Source organism: Toxorhynchites rutilus, chromosome 3 (genome assembly GCF_029784135.1).
Source record: "Toxorhynchites rutilus septentrionalis strain SRP chromosome 3, ASM2978413v1, whole genome shotgun sequence".
NCBI classification, from domain to species: domain Eukaryota; kingdom Metazoa; phylum Arthropoda; class Insecta; order Diptera; family Culicidae; genus Toxorhynchites; species Toxorhynchites rutilus.
In genome coordinates this window covers 244853468-244873111 of record NC_073746.1, presented here as the reverse complement: position 1 = coordinate 244873111, position 19644 = coordinate 244853468, and the positions used below count along the sequence as shown (strand labels likewise).

The window sequence follows — 19644 nt, the reverse complement described above, 5'->3', positions numbered from 1 at the left end:
AAATATGTCCCTTCCTTGTACCGACTGGCTTTCTCTCAGAATTCACTTTTTTAAACATAGTCACACATCGTCGTGCGAAGCTGCTTTGGGCAATTTCGTTTGTTTCACATTTTTTTACCAGAAGTTTGGGTAAGAAGAAATCCATGATTTTTACTTAAACTTCTAGCCTTTATTTAGCATAGTTAGAATGATCCGATTCGGATAAAACATGTACCGATTTGTCAAATACTTGTTGTAACTATGAAAATTCATAATCTTACCCTCGCTCATACTGGTGAAAAGCTGCAACAGCAGATTTTAATTAGGTGTACCGGTGTATTTCGTCGGTTTTACAACAGATGGCGTAACTTGATTATTATTCCAGTGAATCAAATTTCCAGACATTTGTTGGAAAGCTACTGTCATTGCGCGTCTTTTTCAGTATATGTCAAAAAGTTGAAGCGTAAACAACATAGTTTTTTGCTACTTCGAATATGTCGAATTTCGTACCAACGAGAGTGTTTTTGCGGGGAGTGTTACTTCATTACTACAATATGAAGAAAAAAGCTGCGGAAAGTCATCGCATTTTGGTGAAAGTTTATGGCGACCATGCTCCAACTGAGTGAACGTGTTTACGGTTTAAAAGTGGTAATTTTGACTTGGAAGACGAAGAACGTTCCGGACCGCCAAAAAGTTTGAAGATGAAGAATTGGAGGCTTTACTCGATCGAGATCCGTCACAAACGCAACAAGAACTTGCAGATACCTTTGGAGTAGCCCAGCAAACCATATCCGATCGTTTAAAAGCAATGGGAATGATCCGGAAGATAGGACATTGGGTGCCGTATGAATTGAAGCCACGAGACGTCGAACGCCGTTTTTTCACGTGCGAACAACTGCTCCAACAGCATAAAAGAAAGGGTTTTTTTTGCTTTGAATCGTTACTGGGGATGAAAAGTTTTGCCATTACGACAATCCTAAACGTCGGACAACGTATAGATACCCCGGTCATGCATCAACATCGACGGTCGCGCGGAATGGCTGCTAAAACCAAAACTGGACCAAGACTATCACTTTTCACGAAAATCTAAGAACCACTTTACGGCTTTACGGCATAGATAGGTTCGTCGAAACTTGGCCGTAAACCGAAAAGCCGTATAAGAAATCAATTATTATAATAAAAATTCATACAAATTCAATCGGATCGGTTTCAAATTTATTAAATACTAGCTGACCCGGCAAACTTCATCCCGCCCAAAATTTGTTTTTTGTTATCAATACCTTCAAACATTTACGTTTTCTTACTATGAGCAAGTTCATGGATCCAATCGCATAATTGTTCATTGATTGATCTTTTAATCGACCCCGTTGAAATTTGTATGGCAGCTTCCCCTTAAAGAGAGGGGGTGGAGTGTCTAGCCACCGTAGAAATATTTATTGCACCTTAAAACTTCCACATGCCAAATTTGGTTTCATTTGCTTGATTACTTCTCGAGTTATGCAGAAATTTGTGTTTCATTTATATGGCAGCCCCACCTAATAGAGGCGGAGGAGTATCTAACCACCATAGAATCATTTATTGCACCCTAAAACCTCCACATGCAAAATTTAGTACCATTTGCTTGATGAATTCTGAAGTAATGCAGAAATTTCTCGAGTTATGCAAAAATTTGTATTTCATTCGTATGGCAGCCCCACCTAAGAGAGGAAGGGGGAGTATCTAACCGTCATAGAATCATTTATTGTACCCTAAAACCTCCACACGCCAAATTTGGTTCCATTTGCTTGATTAATTCTCGAGTAATGCAGAAATTTGAGTTTCATTTGTATGGCAACCCCCCCTCAGAGAGGGGGGTGAAGAGTCTAACCACCATAGAAACATTTATTGCATCCTAAAACCTCCACATGCCAAATTTGGTTTCATTTGCTTGATTAATTCTCGAGTAATGCAGAAATTTGTGTTTCATTTGTATGGCAGCCCCCCCATTTGAGTGGGGGGAGGAGTGTCCTACTACCATAGAAACATTTTATGCACCCTAAATCTTTCACATGCCAACTTTGGTTTCGTTTGATTGATTAATTTCCGAGTAATGCAAAAAATTGTGTTTCATTTGTATGGCAGCCCCCTTTAAGAGAGGGGGAAGGAGTATCTTATCACCATAGAAACATTTATTGCATCCTAAAACCTCCACATGCCAAATTTGTGTTTCATTTGTATGGCAGCCCCCCCTTTGAGTGGGGGGAGGAGTGTCCTACTACCATAGAAACATTTTATGCACCCTAAAACTTTCACATGCCAACTTTGGTTTCGTTTGCTTGGTTAATTTCCGAGTAATGCAGAAATTTGTGTTTCATTTGTATGGCAGCCCCCCCTTTGAGTGGGGGGAGGAGTGTCCTACTACCATAGAAACATTTTATGCACCCTAAAACTTTCACATGCCAACTTTGGTTTCGTTTGCTTGGTTAATTTCCGAGTAATGCAGAAATTTGTGTTTCATTTGTGTGGCAGCCCCCCCTTAGAGAGGGGGGAGGGGTCTCAAAATATCACGAAAACCTTCCCCAGCCCCAAAAACCCCTACATACCAATTTTCATGTCGATCGGTTCAGTAGTTTCCGAGTCTATACGAATCAGACAGACAGACAGACATCACTCCATTTTTATATATATAGATAGATGTAACCCTATGCAAAATTTCAGCTCAATGTTTAGTTCTAGTTTAGTTCCCAGCGTGACTGATTATCAGCTACTCTTTTTATCAGTTTTCATTATATTTACTTACATACAAAAAAAAATGTCTTTAATTTTTCCAATTTATCCAGGTAAAACATTCACAGACAAATCTAAACTACACACTGAATAAAGCTTGTAAACAAGAGGAAATATAAAAGATTTTGAATCTAGATATATTGTCATCGAAAAAACCTTTTTTTTTGCCACTGTAGCAAAACGTAAATCGAAAACGTACCTTAATTGAAGAGCGAAATGCCGTATAAAAAGCGGCCGTATAGCGAGGTATGGGTGTATACAAGATCTGGAGAATGAATACCCCTAAATGTAAAGGTAAAATTACTCCGTAAGAAACTATCTGTTTTGATCGATTCTCTCTATTGACTTTCTCTTTAGATAACAACTGCTTCGTAGACAGATTTTGCGGTATTTTGATATTCGAGGTTCTCTTCGAGAATCCAGATTGTCGAACACATCAGGAAATGCGTCTTACTATCCGAAAAACTGAAAACAAACTAAATACCATCATTTTTATGGCTTAATTTTGGTTGTGCTAACGTAAGCACATTTATCACTATTCACGAGACGCGACACGGGACTAGGAAACAAGTTCTTACAAACATTAAAAGGGTTAACCCTTTTAATTATCTTTTTCGTCGACCGGTTTCGGGCTTGATATTGCCCATCTACTGGACGGTATCCGACTCTACCGTATATCCAGTACACGACCGCATTTTCAACGTAGAACAACGGAATTATATTTTTCAATCCGCTTGTTCATCACTTCGGATATTATTTTATGATGCATCGAAATTTTTGAAATAACTTTTTGGGTGTTTTTATAAATCGTTTAATTGTACAGACTCAGTTGAAAAAGTTTAAAGGAGCCAAATTCTATATCTAATTTTAGTTCTAAAGTATATTTACAATTTTGCTCATAGGATGGGGAACCGATTACTCGCGGACGAGTCGAGGTTAGTAGGGTGACAATTTTTTTATCAGTGAGAAGAAGGGACATAAGGAGGTTTGGACAATACTGATGATTAAACACGGAGATTGATAGTTTAGGGGAAAATATAGATTTGGGGCATGTCTAACCGAGCCAACACATTCCATACCGGCCATACCGGCACATTGAGTTGTTTCCCTCGCGCCCGAAGTGAGTTTTCTAAATTCGATATGCATTGTTGACGTAGAACTTCTTCTTCTTCTTCTTCTTCAATGGCACTAACGTTCCTAGAGGAACTTCGCCGTCCCAACGTAGTATTACTTGCGTCATTTTTATTAGTACTTAGTTGAGATTTCTATGCCGAATAACACGCCTTGAATGCATTCTGAGTGGCAAGCTCTAGAATACGCGTGATCACAGTGCAAGTCGTAGGAAATTTCTTTGACGAAAAATTCCCCCGACCAGAACGGGAATCGAACCCGAACACTCGGCATGTTAGTTATGACGCTAACCACTCGGCCAAGAGAGCACGACGTAGAACTACTACGTTTAATTCAAGTCGCTTGTTTGTAACTGCGGATATTATTTTATAATGCTACGAAAATTTTGAAATAACCATTCTACCAGTTTGATTGCCCTCAAATGTTTTTTTATTGTAGAATCATTTGACGATAATTGTTTGATGATTCAATCTTGTGCTCGCAGAACAATACATGCTCGAGATAAGCGCAGCTCTCATCCTTAGTGGAGAAACTTTTGCTACTGGCACGCGATACCAAATCACATACAACATTTCAGAGCGACATTTACTTTCTTGGTGACTAAATAAACGAAATAAACTCTATCTGTTAATCTCAACAACCTCGAAAAGAGTAGCACTGCTTCATTATGATCAAGATTAGCGCAAATGCAATCCTAGTTGAAAGCAGTTTTGCGACTGGTACGCGAGCCCAAATAAATGAATAACTTAATATAACTTATTGAATAACTTGGTATTCCCCAAATAATTTTTTGGTTCACAACCTTAACACCTGCTTCACCATAGCGTCAGTTCAATGCATTGATGACAGAAAACAAACAATGTTAACTGCTTGGAAAAAGGCTGAATATTTGCCTCAGCAGAGATTCATTACCAATACCCACCCTAGCATAAATATTTCCCTTCTGCTATCTCCCCTCCTTGTTTATGTTTATCATTACGACTGCATAATTTGCCACACCAAACAGTTTGGTGCAATGATTGTTATGCCAGAGACATCAGCGAGTAATTTGGTCGCGTCCATAGCTCAATCCGAAACGAAGACATGTGATGACGAAAAACAAAGAAGAACAAGCGATATTCATTGCTTTGAATACAGAACGATACTGAAAGTTTGCCTTTCTTCCTTGCTTGATACTTTAAACTTCTTCAATTCATTCGTCTGTAACCTTCAAAAAGGAATGGAATGGTTTTGTATTATAGAGACTTTAAACTTTTCAGTTCATTCGTCTCTAGCCTTGAGAAAGGTCCTTGGAAAACTCTACTCTAACTCCTGCACTACACCCTTATTGCCTTGAGAAAGGCACTCGATCCATCGCCATCCAGCTCGTCCAGCTACGATGTTGTACAGTCGGTGTCCACACAAAGAATGGCCTTCAAAAAGGCCCTTGGAAAACTTTACTTTATCCATAATATTACTCCTCCACCCCCATTGCCTTGAGAAAGGCATTCGATCCCTCGCCGTCCAGCTCGCTCAACAACGATGTTGTTCAGTCGATTTCTTCACGAAGAATGAAGGTTTGCCTCAAACGACCCATCTTCCATATTTCATATACTTTGCTATGTACAGCGAAACATATACTATTTAGCACAATTTGGTAAGAATAAATATTGAAAAACACACTGGTGTATGTTTTCTAGAATAGTGGTAAAGGTAAATGACGATGCGATAATGTTGTTTGTAAAGCAGCTCTGACAAAATTAGCTCTGTGTACTTGGTCCACTCAGACTGAACAAAAAAATATTTTTCAGAGATTTGTTCCACTATGAATGAACAGTTTACTAATAAAATCATACCATTTATTCAGTAGAGTTACCTCCATTAAACCTATACAATAAAACCGGCTTTATGGCTTGAAACAATATTTCACTTACCAAAAATGATCGATTAGTATGTATTTAAAAGTACAATTCTTGATTTTCCTAAAAGTATGTTTCAATGATGAACGAGTTAGCGTGGTTATGATAATAGTACTTGAAGTCAATGGAAGACTACGGTTGGATTTGAAATCGATCGTGAAAAGTTCAGTAATTACAATTGGTCCACTTGGTCCAGAGAGGGTGTCTGAACAAGATATAATAATATTTCCGATCAACTTTCCAGTAACTATGAATTGTCTGTGCTAGTGCTCCCGTGGCCGAGTGGCGTCACACCTAACATGCCGGGAGTTCGGGTTCGATTCCCGTCGAGGGAATTTTTCGCCAAAGAAATTTCTTCCGGCTTGCACTGTGGTCACGCGTATTCTAGAACTTGCAATTCCAGAATACATTCAAGGCGTTTTATCCGGCATAGAAATCTCAACTAGGTAATACTAATAAAAATGACGCAAGTAATACTACATTGAGATGGTGAAGTTCCTCTACGAACGTTAGTGCCATTTAAGAAGAAGAATTGTCTGAGAAGCAAATACATTGTGTTTCAATATGAGTTACTCTTCCGTGTTCACTGAAGGACAAAGGGAAGAATCCTCTGATGCGGAGAAATCTAACTAGAGGTGGGCGGTTCATTTCAGTGAGCGGCTCAGAGCCGCTCGTTCATTGGATGACTCCTTTGAACCGCTCTCTCTGGTACAGATGAAAATGTGGCAACACATGGTCGTAATGAATGACGATAGCTTCATGACGCTGGACGGTAATGACTGGCAACCAAGTTCCTGAAGTTCTATGGTTGACGATAAACAAGAAGGTGATGTCCAATCCGTTATTATTTCCTTCGAGGCTTGCGGTGAACGGTGAACGAAGTGCCTACCGGAAGTTGCCGCCTTTATCAAGTATTTCAAGTATCACGCGAAGGAAGATGTACTTGTTTGGCTTGTTTGGTCTCGATCCATTATGTTGGCCTTTTTGTGACTGTTTCCAGCTGAGTTCTAGATAAAAACTAGTTGTTGAATTTCTAATACAGACAAACCTTTTTTCGTGCGGAGATAGGGACCGCACAAAAAAAGTCACATAAAAAAATCATGCAAAACTTCACCAGCAGCCTTTAAAAATCGTGTTCGGTACACATTTTGAAAATACTTTTTTTGTGCGGTAGTTAAAAAAGTTTCCCACAAGAAAATAACTCAAATCCACGCCATTCACCGTTCAATTTCCTTTTGTTTCCCTGCTTCGCGATGGAACACTTTGCCTTTTCGGTTGCGCGTGGCTGTTTTGTGCTTTCAGTTGCATGTCGAAACGTGTTGCTGTTTGAAATCATGTTATGCAAAAACTTAGAAAAACTTAGAGCATTTGATGAGAGGAAGGGAATGATTTCAGAAGTGGATAATTGAGACGCAAATATGTATTTTTCGCACTGAAATGCATATAAACCATAAAAAAAGTACGATAACTTCGTCAAATATTCTTCTTTTCATACACCGCACAGAAAAAATAGCACAAAAAAAACCGCACAAAAACAGAAAATTGCACAAAAAAAATCGCACAAAAAAAACCGCCCAAAAACAGGTTTTACTGTAATACTTCTTCAATTAATTCCATATCGGCACATGACGAATGCCCTGGAAAATGCACTTTCACGGGCCTTTTTTGTTTACTCATGCTGGGGAATAAAACAAAATGCGTTTGGTGTTTGAAGAGTAATATTCAATTTGTATTCCTTGTGCGAAGAAAAGACGACAATGATACAGAATAAGTAGATGCATTGAAAAAAGGATTTCAATTTATCAAAGATCGATTCTCTGATACCGATTTAAATAGTGGATCGATCCCTAGACAGTTTAGAAAATCGATTCGCCAAGATCAATCTTTTTGTAAAGGTCGCCCAATCCTAGAATAGATGCTGGCTATCTATCGATTCTTAACAACCATAAACGATGCTTACTATTTCACTTCCATTTTTTATTTGATTTTATGCGCTGTCGACACCTCAAAACATATCGACGATTGTCACGTAACTCCATTTCATGTGACATTCGTCACGTAGATTAACAATGGGAATACGGTGAGAGTTCATTTGTGTTTATTCAAGTGAGATTTCTCACGACATTCGCCTGGTGGAATCGTGTGACATACGTGTCCATTTTCATCTCACTTCACACTCCGCGCGGAATCAGACCGATTGTGTAAAATTTTGTGTTGCAAACAAAATTTATTGTGCCGAAGCGTTGAAAATGTGCAGAATAAATTTATTAACCCAACTATATCAAAAACACGGGCGTATGAATGGTAAAAGGCATTCAAAAACGGCCGAGAAGAGATGAACGATTTGCCACTTTAAGAATGACCATCCACCTCTTCAACTGAAGAAAACAATGACAAACTAAAAGGAATGGTATTCGGAAATCGTCATTTACGTTTGAGAGGGCTAGCCCGTGAATTAAATATTTATCACGAAACCGTTTTCATGTTTTGGCTAATGTTTTTAGCATTACAAAAATTGCAGCACGACTAGTGCCACAAGAGCTCAATTTTTTTAAAAATTTCATCGCTATCAAGTAGCTGAAGACTTGCTTGAACGATAAAATTGCAATCTCACGTCCATCCAACGCATAATTACCGACGACGAGACATTGGTGTGACTTTTTCCTGTTTCCGAAATTCAAATTACCGCTTCGTGGGACCTGTGGGATTGAAGACATATGACTTCTCTGCGTGAACTGAAGGCAATTTCTGAGTACCGCTATAAAAAGTGTTTCGATGACTGGATTGTTCGTCGGAAGAAGTGTATTGCTTCAAAAGTTCACTTCACGGGGAAAACGAAATGATTTGTATGCAAGGCTATCCCCTTTATTCCACGCGGCGAGTGACGTAAGGGTGGGTTTAGACTAGTGATATATTCATGTGAAGAAATATGATAAGATTTATAGAAATCGCATCAACCGTTTACACTAGCGTGAACTTCTATAATGAATATATTCATATTTTTGGTGAATTTATTCACCTGAAATAGAACTGCATCCAACTTTAGTGATTTCTCTCCAGTGAGAAATTCACAAGCGTTTACATATGGTGAATTTATTCAAGTTATATATACCTCGAATAAGTGTATCATATTTATTCTCATCCGTTTACACCTATTTTCACGTGAATAAATCCATCTATAGCTATAGATCTCCCTAATGTAAACCCGCCATAAGATAGCAAAGTGTATCACTTTATCCAAGAAGCCACGTTTTCACCGCGAAGTAAGGTTCATGATCAGGCCCATAATGAAACGCCCTACACTACGAGCTCTACACACAATTCAGAAGGAAGTACGAATCGGGACGATCGCTGACGATCTTTACAACAACAAACAACAACAACAAACTACAGACAGTTGGAGTTATGTAGATTGCTAAATTTACCAGGGGACGCTGCAGGAAATTTTCCGGGTAAGAGAGATGAAACGAATCAATCTAGAGACACAACCTACGAACATTGATTTCCGGACCGAATTCATGAGTTCTCTAGAAAATTGTCCAAGTGGTGGGCGGACCCAAAGTGGAACAGGCATTGTCAGCTGTATGCACATCAAAACATCCGTTTCACTTTTATAGGTGTTTAAAATGTATTTCTTTGAAATTACGGGTTAATAGTTCAGTTGACTCCAGTAATTATCGTAATATAATTGTAGTAGCTGACATCGTTATTTCATTCAACAACTCAAAACTGCGCATCAGCTTCAATCATCCAGAGCTTTCGAAGCTATCATTCTCGGTGTGGAGTGTAATTTCTGCGGTACCTACACTTGTGTTCGTTTATGAAACCAAACATTTTAAATTTGCAGAATAATTTGTTTATCCTAACCTTGTACAAGATACTATTTATCGATAAAGTAAAGCGTCCGCGACAAAATGAAAATTATTTTACTGCAAGAAAAAAAACTTAATAGAAACGATAGCGATACAACAGAACAGTAGTAATAACAGAATTGACGCTATGTGGTTGTTATCAAAACTCAAAGAAATTTCTTCCTTTTCCGAACCAACTAATTATGCAGTCTTGAAAATGATACGAATCGAGTCTGCATTTGGCCCTATTCTAAGATGTTGTCTATTGATAGATGCAGCTCGATCAGTAAGCATTCAAAACTATTCTTATTAAATTTTAATAATAAGCACCACCCTCTTTTTCCACTCATCCGTCAATTTTAGAACTGAACTTACTTCTATCTACGTGTGTGTTGTTTTGTTCCTAGATATCTGCACTTGCGCGTACTACTATATAGCATTTAACTTTAGTTGTTTCATTCTTGTATATGATAAATATATGTATAAATTTATTTATAGTTGCATTTATACTGAATATATAAATGATTCAATCACATTAAAACGCGACGTTATTGAGTAATCCTTACCTTGTTTGTTTGAAGAAAAACAAATCAACGAACGCGTGTTCGATTTATCATATTTTTGCTTGTGCTTGTGTATTCGCACAAAGATCTTAAAAATTTAGATGTTTTAATCGTGTTCACACGTCTGTAATGCGTATATCCGCGATACAATTGGGCAATCTTATACAGGGAGCAAATCGAGTAGAGTTTGGAAAGAATTTTTAATACCAAACGCAAATGAACGTAATATGTACATACATAAAGTGCGGAATGGATAAATATATAGATATAAGTGATCGCTGTTCTGAACATTATCGATCACGCGCTTCCGCGCTCTGTTTATTTCAATCACTGGCCCAATCGTGAGTAACTACTATCGTGAAAGTTCCGCAATTTTACGTCTTACTTCTTCGCTTAAACAAATCCAAAGTTCTTTGTTTTGATTGCCAGTAGCAGTTTGTGTCGAAGTACTGCTTTGCTCGAGTACAGTGGGATATACAGCCGGGAGATGCAAGTATTGGCCGTTGGTAGATGGGCATCGTCTGCAGGGCGAATTGTAACCGACGGCATTGGTTGGAAGCCTTCCTCTGAAGCCGGAAGCGCCGGAGAGCCAGTCCAGAAGTATACCTGGAGAAATTGAACCCGTTACAAGCACTTTGAAATGCATGACAAAATTTGCTGGATACTAACCAGATCCTGGCGCTCCAGATTGCTCATCTTTTCAACAACACTCCAGAGCCATCTCTTGAACTTAAGCAACTTATCACTGCTTTCGTTCGATTCGTCGTTAAACGCAGTATACGAGATCAGAGTTCCAACGTGAATATCTCCAACGCCGTTCAGTAAAAGTCTCAGATCTTCTGCAGTCAATTGATCGAGTGCGGTGTCAGGTAGCACATCAAACACGCCCGAACGCATTGCCTATCGTTTGCAGGTGAGTTTAAAATTAAAAAAAATATCGAACATTTTCTGACTGTTCCACACTTACATCCAAAGCCTTCTCCTGTGTTTTGATCATCCGATACTCGGCATATTTGCGCACGTAATCGAACACGTTCGTCTCGTTCACTGGGGTATCACGGCCATTAGGAACCAACTCCACGGTACCAGATCCCTCTTCCGGAATCACATCGATACTGAAAAGAAAACATCAATGATTTAGCATGGGGAACCGTAATCCTGGGACAAATTCTATTTTCCCATACAGTTATTTATTGAATCTTCCAAAGTGTGGAATTAACAGTACACCAAGTTTTTTTTACGCGGGGGATACGCACCTCGTAAAAAACCGTGTTAATTGGAAAAACCGCGTAAAAAACCACGCAAAAAACCGCGTTAATTGGAAAATCCGCGTAAAAAAACCGTGTTAATTGGAAAAACCGCGCAAAAAACCGCGTTAATTCGAAAATCCGCGTAAAAAAACCGCGTTAATTGGAGAATCCGCGTAAAAAAACCATGTCACCTAATGATAGATATCAAATGGACCTATCTTTACGTAGAACGGAAGTAAAAAGTTCAGTGTTGCTCGCTTCCGAAAACCCGTAGTGTTTTCCTGCAATTTCGTTGGTTACTGTTAGCTATAGTTCGGTTTTCCTCACGAATGAGATCATCTGCTGTTGCTAGAAGATTCCCTAGTAATTAGTACACTCTTCTGCCGATGCACGTGCAGTACCACGGTTGGACCGTCCAGAGCTAAGTAGACAGGGAAAGATATTCACGAATTGCTGCCCGTAAAAACCCCGTCCCGTTGTACCGCCCGGCGAGCTCCCCGTTACCCAACAACTAAAATCCACGTAAGAATCGTGATAAGGTGCGGCACTAAGCGCTAAACTCCGTTACAAGCACTAATTACCGTAATTTGCTCTGAGGGAACATGAGAGGAAAATAAGAGCTGAGGGGGAGATGTGATATTGCACTGGTCTTTTTTACGCGGGTGCCGCGTAAAAAAAACCGCGTTAATTGGAAAATCAGCGTAAAAAAACGCGTTAATTGGAAAATCCGCGTAAAAAAAACTTGGAAAAAAAACCTGGGTATATATGGTTATGCATTTGGTTTTAACATAATAATGTATTACATTTTTAATCAAATTTTATGGGTAAAAATTTCAGTGGGATTGGTGTTTGATTGTTTTTTTGGCTGCGTTGCCAGTGTTCGCACTAATCGCGCTAATTTTTCTTTCGAAATAGCGATCTACCCCTGTTTGTACTTTTTTTATTGTCTATTGGTTTCTTCACATTCAAAATAAAGTTACCATTTTCCGGTGTATTGTTCAGAACAGAAAATGTTCGCTACAGCATCCAGTGCTTGGAAATATCTCTTCCGCATCAATCTTTTCAGCTAAATTTCAGATCACATTCGATCATTACACCATTGCATTCGGAATAACGAAAATGAACCAACGCCAAGCCAAGCCTGAATTCTCATGACTCGAACTTTAATGGAAGCTCAGATAGTACAGCATGAATATGAATGAACACTGTTGTAAACTTGTTGGACGTCGAATGAATACGTACACTATCGCAACGGACGAATTTCCCAAAGACTTTGAAACAGAAAAAAACTGATCTGCTCAGCTTAACAGCAAAGCAGCGAATGATGACGAAATTTTACACGTAAAAATATCATACTCACACAAATGTCAGCTCCAAACTCTGAAGAATGGTGATACCACTCTTCGATTGTGAATCTTTCACCAGCTGACGCAGCGAATCATACACCACCGGATCGAAGAAGGCCAAATCATGGAAACGAACCTGTCGTCCTAGAATATATTTCAGTACGTGGCGCTGCAGGAACAATGGGAACAGTTCATTTTGAAGCAAACATAATCCGATCAACCTAAACAAAAAAAAAACATGCTACGTTTATACTTTTAAAATGCACATGTTTTCCTCGGTGGTTTACCTTCCGACGTTTCTAAATGCATTCAACCTCTCACTGGAGGGATAACCCTGTCGAGGACTGTAAAACCCGCGCTTGCCAGGAGAATAGAATAACGGGGCGTCTAGCTGGCAGTCTTCCAGAATCAACACTGGGCCACTCTTTTTCGATAGCCCAGAATTCTGAGCCTGAGTGTAACCAGAACTTCCACTTGCCTGTTGATCCCCAGAACTGCCACCAGCGGGTGCCGAGGCAGCAGATGTACCATTACCGGCAACACCGAGATTATCGATCTCTAACCGCTGACGACTCAGAATGATTTCGAGTGCCTCGTTAGCTTTCTGTCGCAGACTTTCTTCCGAAGCTAGCAGCATGAGGATTTGTGTAGCCGGTAAGTCAAGTAGCATTCCGGTTATTTTAGGTGCGTTGTTCGGATATAGAGCTTGAACTTTTGGATAAAGACGCTCACCCAGCTGTTGCTGGTGCGCCGGTAGGCTATCGTTAATGTGCATGAACGGAGGACTGTTATTTCCTCCCACTCCACCGTTACTTGCAGAACCTTGGGCTTGTTCACTTGCTGGTCTGAAAGGCCTTGCGTCATAATTGAGCGTTTTTCGGGATTCGCGATTTGGCCTCCAGAGAGGCTGTTTGCTAGATAAGCCTCGTCTTGCGTTTGAATCCCGACTAGCACTACTACTGCCCCCGGCAGCCGACGAAGTGCCTCCACCTCCTCCTCCGGTGCTGCTAGTACTGCGATGTCGTTGTAGCATACTGTTGAACGGAACTGACGCATACTTGGCAGAGCCCGTTTGCGCTGCGTCCAGGTTCGGTAGCTTCTCGTTTGCCAATAATGCTTCGGCAATGGATGTGTAGAAACTTCTAGCTACTCCCGAGCCCTCACCAGGTTCATCCTTGAATGTGACTTTTACACGACTGAATGCCAGTGGCGACTGCAACCTCCTGTTGTTATAGTGGGTGTTCAATTCCTTGAATGTTTGCGTTAGCAGGGCCGATCGGTTACGTTCCATCTTGGACAGCGTGAGATCCTTCTGTTGAGCATTACGCAACTTCTCCATGTATCGTCGGAATTTGGCTTCCTTGACGGGGAATCCGTTAAGTTCATAAATCACACTGCCCGGCTCGACACCCACGTCCTCGAGGAACACCCGGCCAAACAGAATCAAAGATAGTCGCCAGCGACCAAGCAGAATGTCCGACAGAATGGATGAATTGAGCGAACTTTGGTTGCTCGACCGAAGGTAGATTCCTCGGGGAGGCAGCTCCGGTTGTACCGTCTGCTGGACATTGGGCGTTGTTTCGACGGTGACGTGAGCGGAAATCTCCTGCAGATCCATCGCCTCGGCGTGTTGAATCACCTCCGTGCTGGCGGTGGCCGTCGACGAAAAGGACTGCAATGGAATACATACGGATTATTATAGGAGTAACTATTTTTCGCTGGAAACATCGTGTTGATTAAATAAATGAATCAATCAATTAGTAGACAGCAGTAACACAATCAAATTCAATAAATTGAACCATTTAAAAATATTCGCGGCTTCTCGATTGAAAATTAATTTTAATCAAGCAGTCCGCGATTTTTGTTGTAGGACTACGTCTGACCGAAGATATGCGGATAAATGAAAATCTAAAAAATTAAGATTTCGAAGGTTTGTAATAATTTGACCGTTTCCTTATCGGCTCATCAATTGATTGAAAATATTATTACGCATTTATCACAATAAATAAAATTACTTTTTTAAGATAATCTTCACCGCTCTGTTTTGAACTGGTTCAATAGTGTTTACCACTCTATCGGCGCCACAACTGTGAATGCTTACTCCGTGGAGGGTTTGTGGCATTAACCAACTATTCACAACTCAACAAAATGTCTCTGTGATGAGAGACTGACATACTGCTAGCATAGATTGGAATAATATCATCTGCGTAGACTAGGAGTTTTATACCATCGGAAATTATTGCAAAAAAAAAATTATCGCATGATAATAATGAAGAGGATTGGTGAAATAACTGAGGCTTGGGGAATACTGTTTTCTAGGGTTTTGAGTGAAGATTTCTGGTTATTGATGAGGAGTTTTGAAGGTTGGTTTCTCGAGAAAATTCATGACGAATAATCCTAGAATTGCGAAACTTGCAATGCAGAATAAGAGGAAAAAAAGATACATATTGCGACGTTGAAACAGTGGTGGACAAATATAAGTTGAAGGTGACCAGCCCGCGAAGCAGCGAAGAAGACCACCACGATAGATGTTGGTTTTGATCTTCTTGGAGAAATTTTGATATGTATAAGCGAAACAAAATGCAACAAATGTCCAGCTTTTGTATTGTTCTCGTGAGGGCAAGAATGAATCATTAATCAACCATATTTGGCTATTTCGACGAAACAACGCAATTATTAGCTTTTTTCTAGGCCTTCAGAACATTGTATGTTTCATTTCAAAACACAGCCGAATTGTCCCATGCACCCTCTACATAATATTTGTGTATAAATAATCTAAATCGTTGTGGATAGACGTTAATTAATAACCTTTACATTATTAAGTCGCGAAAATGAATGCAGCTGAACTCGTGATTTTTAAGCACGTTTCCAACAGTCCATTTGCTTAACTTTCGTCCAACACTGTATGACCATCAATATCATCTAATGACACAAAACCACGGACACTTTTCAAATGACCCAATACATCATCCATGATTTATCACCAGTTCCAAACTGAAGATCTTAGTTTCTATTACGGATCCCAATTGAAGAAGTGCTTGTCCACTTCGTATCTGTCCTCGAAAAAGCAACTAAATCATCCGAAGTCATCAGAAAGTGTGTATAATTTTCGAGCAAAATGGTGAGAGTAATGCCCAAAAAACTTCACGACATTCTCCGTATCAGAATGCTCGTTGATGCTAGACGACAAAAATTCGTTTCATTAATTACCGTAGACGGTCCAGCACGTACAATGACGCTCTTGCCAGGAGACCCACTGGCAGTCACCAACGTTCCGGAACCAGTTGCAACAGTCACTTGGCTTCCAGTGGTCGTATAGTTCACAAAAGTGGCTACAGTACCCTGCTGTTCTCCAACCAAGGATGGCGCAGATGCACTTCCCTGTAACACAGCTGGAGCAACTTTCACGTCCGTACCTAAGAATGATGAAAACAATTATTGATTATCTATAACCATAAATCAAACACCAAAACTAACCATTCCCAGTTGATTGCTGCTGAGTGGTTTCAATTGGTACCTTTCGCCTTGTCACAATTATCGGCGGCCGAATGGTCGAAGCGGAAGCTTCCTGTTGCCCCACAGATATCGTCGAATCACCATTCAATGCGCTCTCATCCAACTTTTGACGTTTGATAATCTGTGGTGCGTCTTCCGAATCGGATTCCGATAACTCGTCATGGTCCTGATCGGTGTCCACCTCGATTTTAATCGAGGACTGGGACAAGTCTTGCGGTTCATCCGAGCTGATACTGATCTCGTCGACATCAACGTCGGATTCCTCGTTGTATTTATTATTTTTTATGTAGAAGAGTCGATTCTTTTTGTAGTATACATCGCCACTTGCGCTAGGTCCCGATGCCACTGGTGGCGGCGGGGGTGGTGGCTTAGGAGACTGTGATTGCTCTCCAGATGGTCCGGGTTTAGGCTCCGCATCCGAATTGACATTGAGTTCTTTGATAGGTGACAGCGTTTCAAACTGTTTATCATTAACAACGATCGTGGTTTCGTTGTTCTTGTCTTGGTAAATACTGACGATTTCCATTGTACTACTTCCTCCAGGCTGTTTATTATCTTGTGATAATTCATCCTGGTAAATTTCCATTGCGACCGTTTCCACATTACTTGCGGTGGAATTGGTCAAGCTGCCAGACGAAGTTGATGGATCATTTCTAATAGTAGCGGACAAGCTCAGACGCACGGGTGGCACTTCCAGATTAACGCTTGCCTCCCCTGGTTGCTGCGTGTTCGGCGAGAGTGTGATCGGACGCTTCGGCATTCCAAATAATTCTTCCCGGCGTGCATTTGGTTGCAGCAGGTGGGGCTGATCCGCCAGTGGCAATGCCTCGGCCAGAGCCGTATTAAATGGATCCGGCGCAGGGCACCCGAGACAGAGCGTTGAATCAGATCGCTGGAAAAATGAATGACGACGACCCAACGACGGGCGCATCAGATCATCATCCACCGAATCCGTATCCATGACGATCGAAGTTGAAATGTCCTCTTCGGTATCTTCGTTTTCGTTCTCATCTTGATCATCCCAAACATTCGATCCGGTAGTGGTACGATCGATGTCATTGTCGTTCGTTGCCCGCATATAGAACAGTATCGCATCCAGCACGTATGCAACGTGACGCAGGGCGGTCACATCTAGCACTGGAAGGAAATCACGATGCTCCGAGTTGTGGGCACGCATCAGTGAGAGGCAGTATGTGAGGAAATCGCGACGACTTGAGGCTGCATCCGATGAAGAGCTGCCACCTGTACATAAGGGATAATTTTGAATGAATTACTGACGTTCACGTAAAGAATTATTGAATAGAATTGAATCGAATCTTTACGCTCGTTTAATGAGAAACGAAAACTGAAGCCTATTGAGAGAAATAATTTTACAGAAAGTGTGCATTTTGAACCGCGAAACCTTATTCGTGTAAAGTTGAAAGCATACTAAAGATTGTACTCGAAAAACATGCAACACTTTTTTTGTGTATATTACATGGATAAATGGATATGGATAAAGATTGATGAAAATTTGGGTAAAACTAAATTACAATGTAATGTTTAGATGTGCACAATTTCGTCGCAATCTATTTAAGGAGACCCAGATGACCCAGCGGCGAGTTGGCAACGGAAGAAAGGCGGAGACGACCGACCCCATCTAGCAAACAATGAAGCGGGCTGGACTAAAGTAAGCTGTACCGCGAGTGGTTGGTTCAACCGAAATTTATCGTATTGGACGACGAGACGTACATTGAAGCCGACGCCCAAGCAGATCCCCGGCATGGAGGATTCCCCTCGGCCAGTGGCTTTATTACTTTTGGCTTGGAAGTTGGCCATAACCCATTTTTACGTACGTTCCGTCGTCCATAAGGAAGCATCCTTCGTATTTCGTCAGAACTTTCCAGGCACATTGGCCACTAGATTCTGCTTCAATGTTTGGTTGCTTTGCTGGCCCGAAAAAATAGAAATCCTTCTCGCAGATGAAATATCAGTTATGTTATTAACAATTCAACGTCCGTACGTTTCGTAAAAAAAAATATTCGCTTGGCGCCGACAGCGCTGATTCCGATTCTTTGGCTTGTCAGCGCCCGTTCCTGACATTATCGGTAAATTATAAATTGTTAAGTTTTCCTAATCTCACCGTTAGTTATCGAAGGTGCTTTCGATAAGGCTTCCTAACGGGTGGCAACTAAAACTGTGGAATTTCAAGCTGTCAAGGAAAAAAAAAACATATTTGAAGATCAGATTTATTGAAATTAAAGATACATTGTCAATCGATAAAAAAATTAGTGAACATTTGAAAACGTTCCTTAATCGGCTGCTCGGTGAAGCTGACATTTGATGTCGGAACAGGAGCATTGTTCGGCCTTCATGTTAATTTTGCCAATGCATCTCTGGATTTTTTCAATCAACTGTTTGCAATTTGTGACTCTCCCGTTTTATTTTTGTACACCAAAGAGCTCAAGATCTCGAAGAATTCAAACTTAACTTTTCAATAGGACCTATCTGTTTTGATCGATTCTCTTCATCGACATTCTCTATCGTCAATAACTCAGCTGAAAAAGAATTTCCTGATGTGTTCGACAATTTGAATTCTAGAAGAAAAACTCGTTTATCAATCTACCTGACACAAACTTCGCAAAATCCGACTACAAGGCAATTGTTATCTAAAGAAAAAGTTTGTTTGTTTGGCGTAAAGGGAAACCTTTTTTAACTTGCTGCCTGCCATTTTTTGGAGGATATAACTACACTATAATTATCTTAATGTAAAAAATTTTACAATTCCATCATATTTAACACTATTAGTGGTTCAAAAACTCGAGACAGACCCTCTTAAAAACTGCTACCGATGTCGAGCGTCTGGCGATAGGAGGTGAAGAATTCTAGATCAACATGTCAAAAGTGTCTATCTTCTTCTACCGATTCTCTTCATCTACATTCTCTTTCATTAATAACTCAGCAATAACAGGATTTCCTGATATGTTCGACGACAAGGAGTGTGAAAGGGGACCTCGTTTATCAAACTACATGCCAAAACTGGAGCACCATCTGTCTGAAAGGCCGTGGTTATCGAAAGAGAAAGACGGCGAAGAGAATAGATCAAAGAAGATAGACCCTTTTGACATGTTGATCTAGAATTGTAGTTTATCACACCCCAAACGAACAGAGAGAAAGTCGATAAAGAGAATCGATCAAAACAGATAGGTCTTATTGAAAAGTTAAGCGTAAAGTCTTCGATAGGGCGATACTAAGGCAGATTTGCCGGGTTGAGATTTTTAAGTACAAATGGGATCGAAATGCGATGACGCTTCATCCGGCCACGTATTGTACATCTGCATGATGTTTTTGTTGAACCAGGATGA

At 40.3% G+C, this 19644-nt stretch overlaps 1 protein-coding gene across 5 annotated transcripts in view; it reads right to left on the bottom strand.

Moving 5' to 3' along the window:
- Nucleotides 1-9377: 9377 nt before the first annotated feature.
- Nucleotides 9378-19644, bottom strand: part of LOC129775193 (E3 ubiquitin-protein ligase hyd) — a 32411-nt gene continuing 22144 nt past the window's right edge. For all 5 annotated transcript variants that reach the window (XM_055779574.1, XM_055779578.1, XM_055779577.1 and 2 more), the window contains 7 exons: nucleotides 16262-17542; nucleotides 15995-16200; nucleotides 13072-14456; nucleotides 12799-13005; nucleotides 11156-11303; nucleotides 10858-11088; nucleotides 9378-10794 (listed from right to left, as the gene is read on the bottom strand). In XM_055779574.1, coding sequence (XP_055635549.1) covers nucleotides 10582-10794; nucleotides 10858-11088; nucleotides 11156-11303; nucleotides 12799-13005; nucleotides 13072-14456; nucleotides 15995-16200; nucleotides 16262-17542 — 3671 coding nt within the window. In that variant the 3' untranslated portion in view covers nucleotides 9378-10581. The remainder of the gene's footprint in view (nucleotides 10795-10857; nucleotides 11089-11155; nucleotides 11304-12798; nucleotides 13006-13071; nucleotides 14457-15994; nucleotides 16201-16261; nucleotides 17543-19644) is intronic.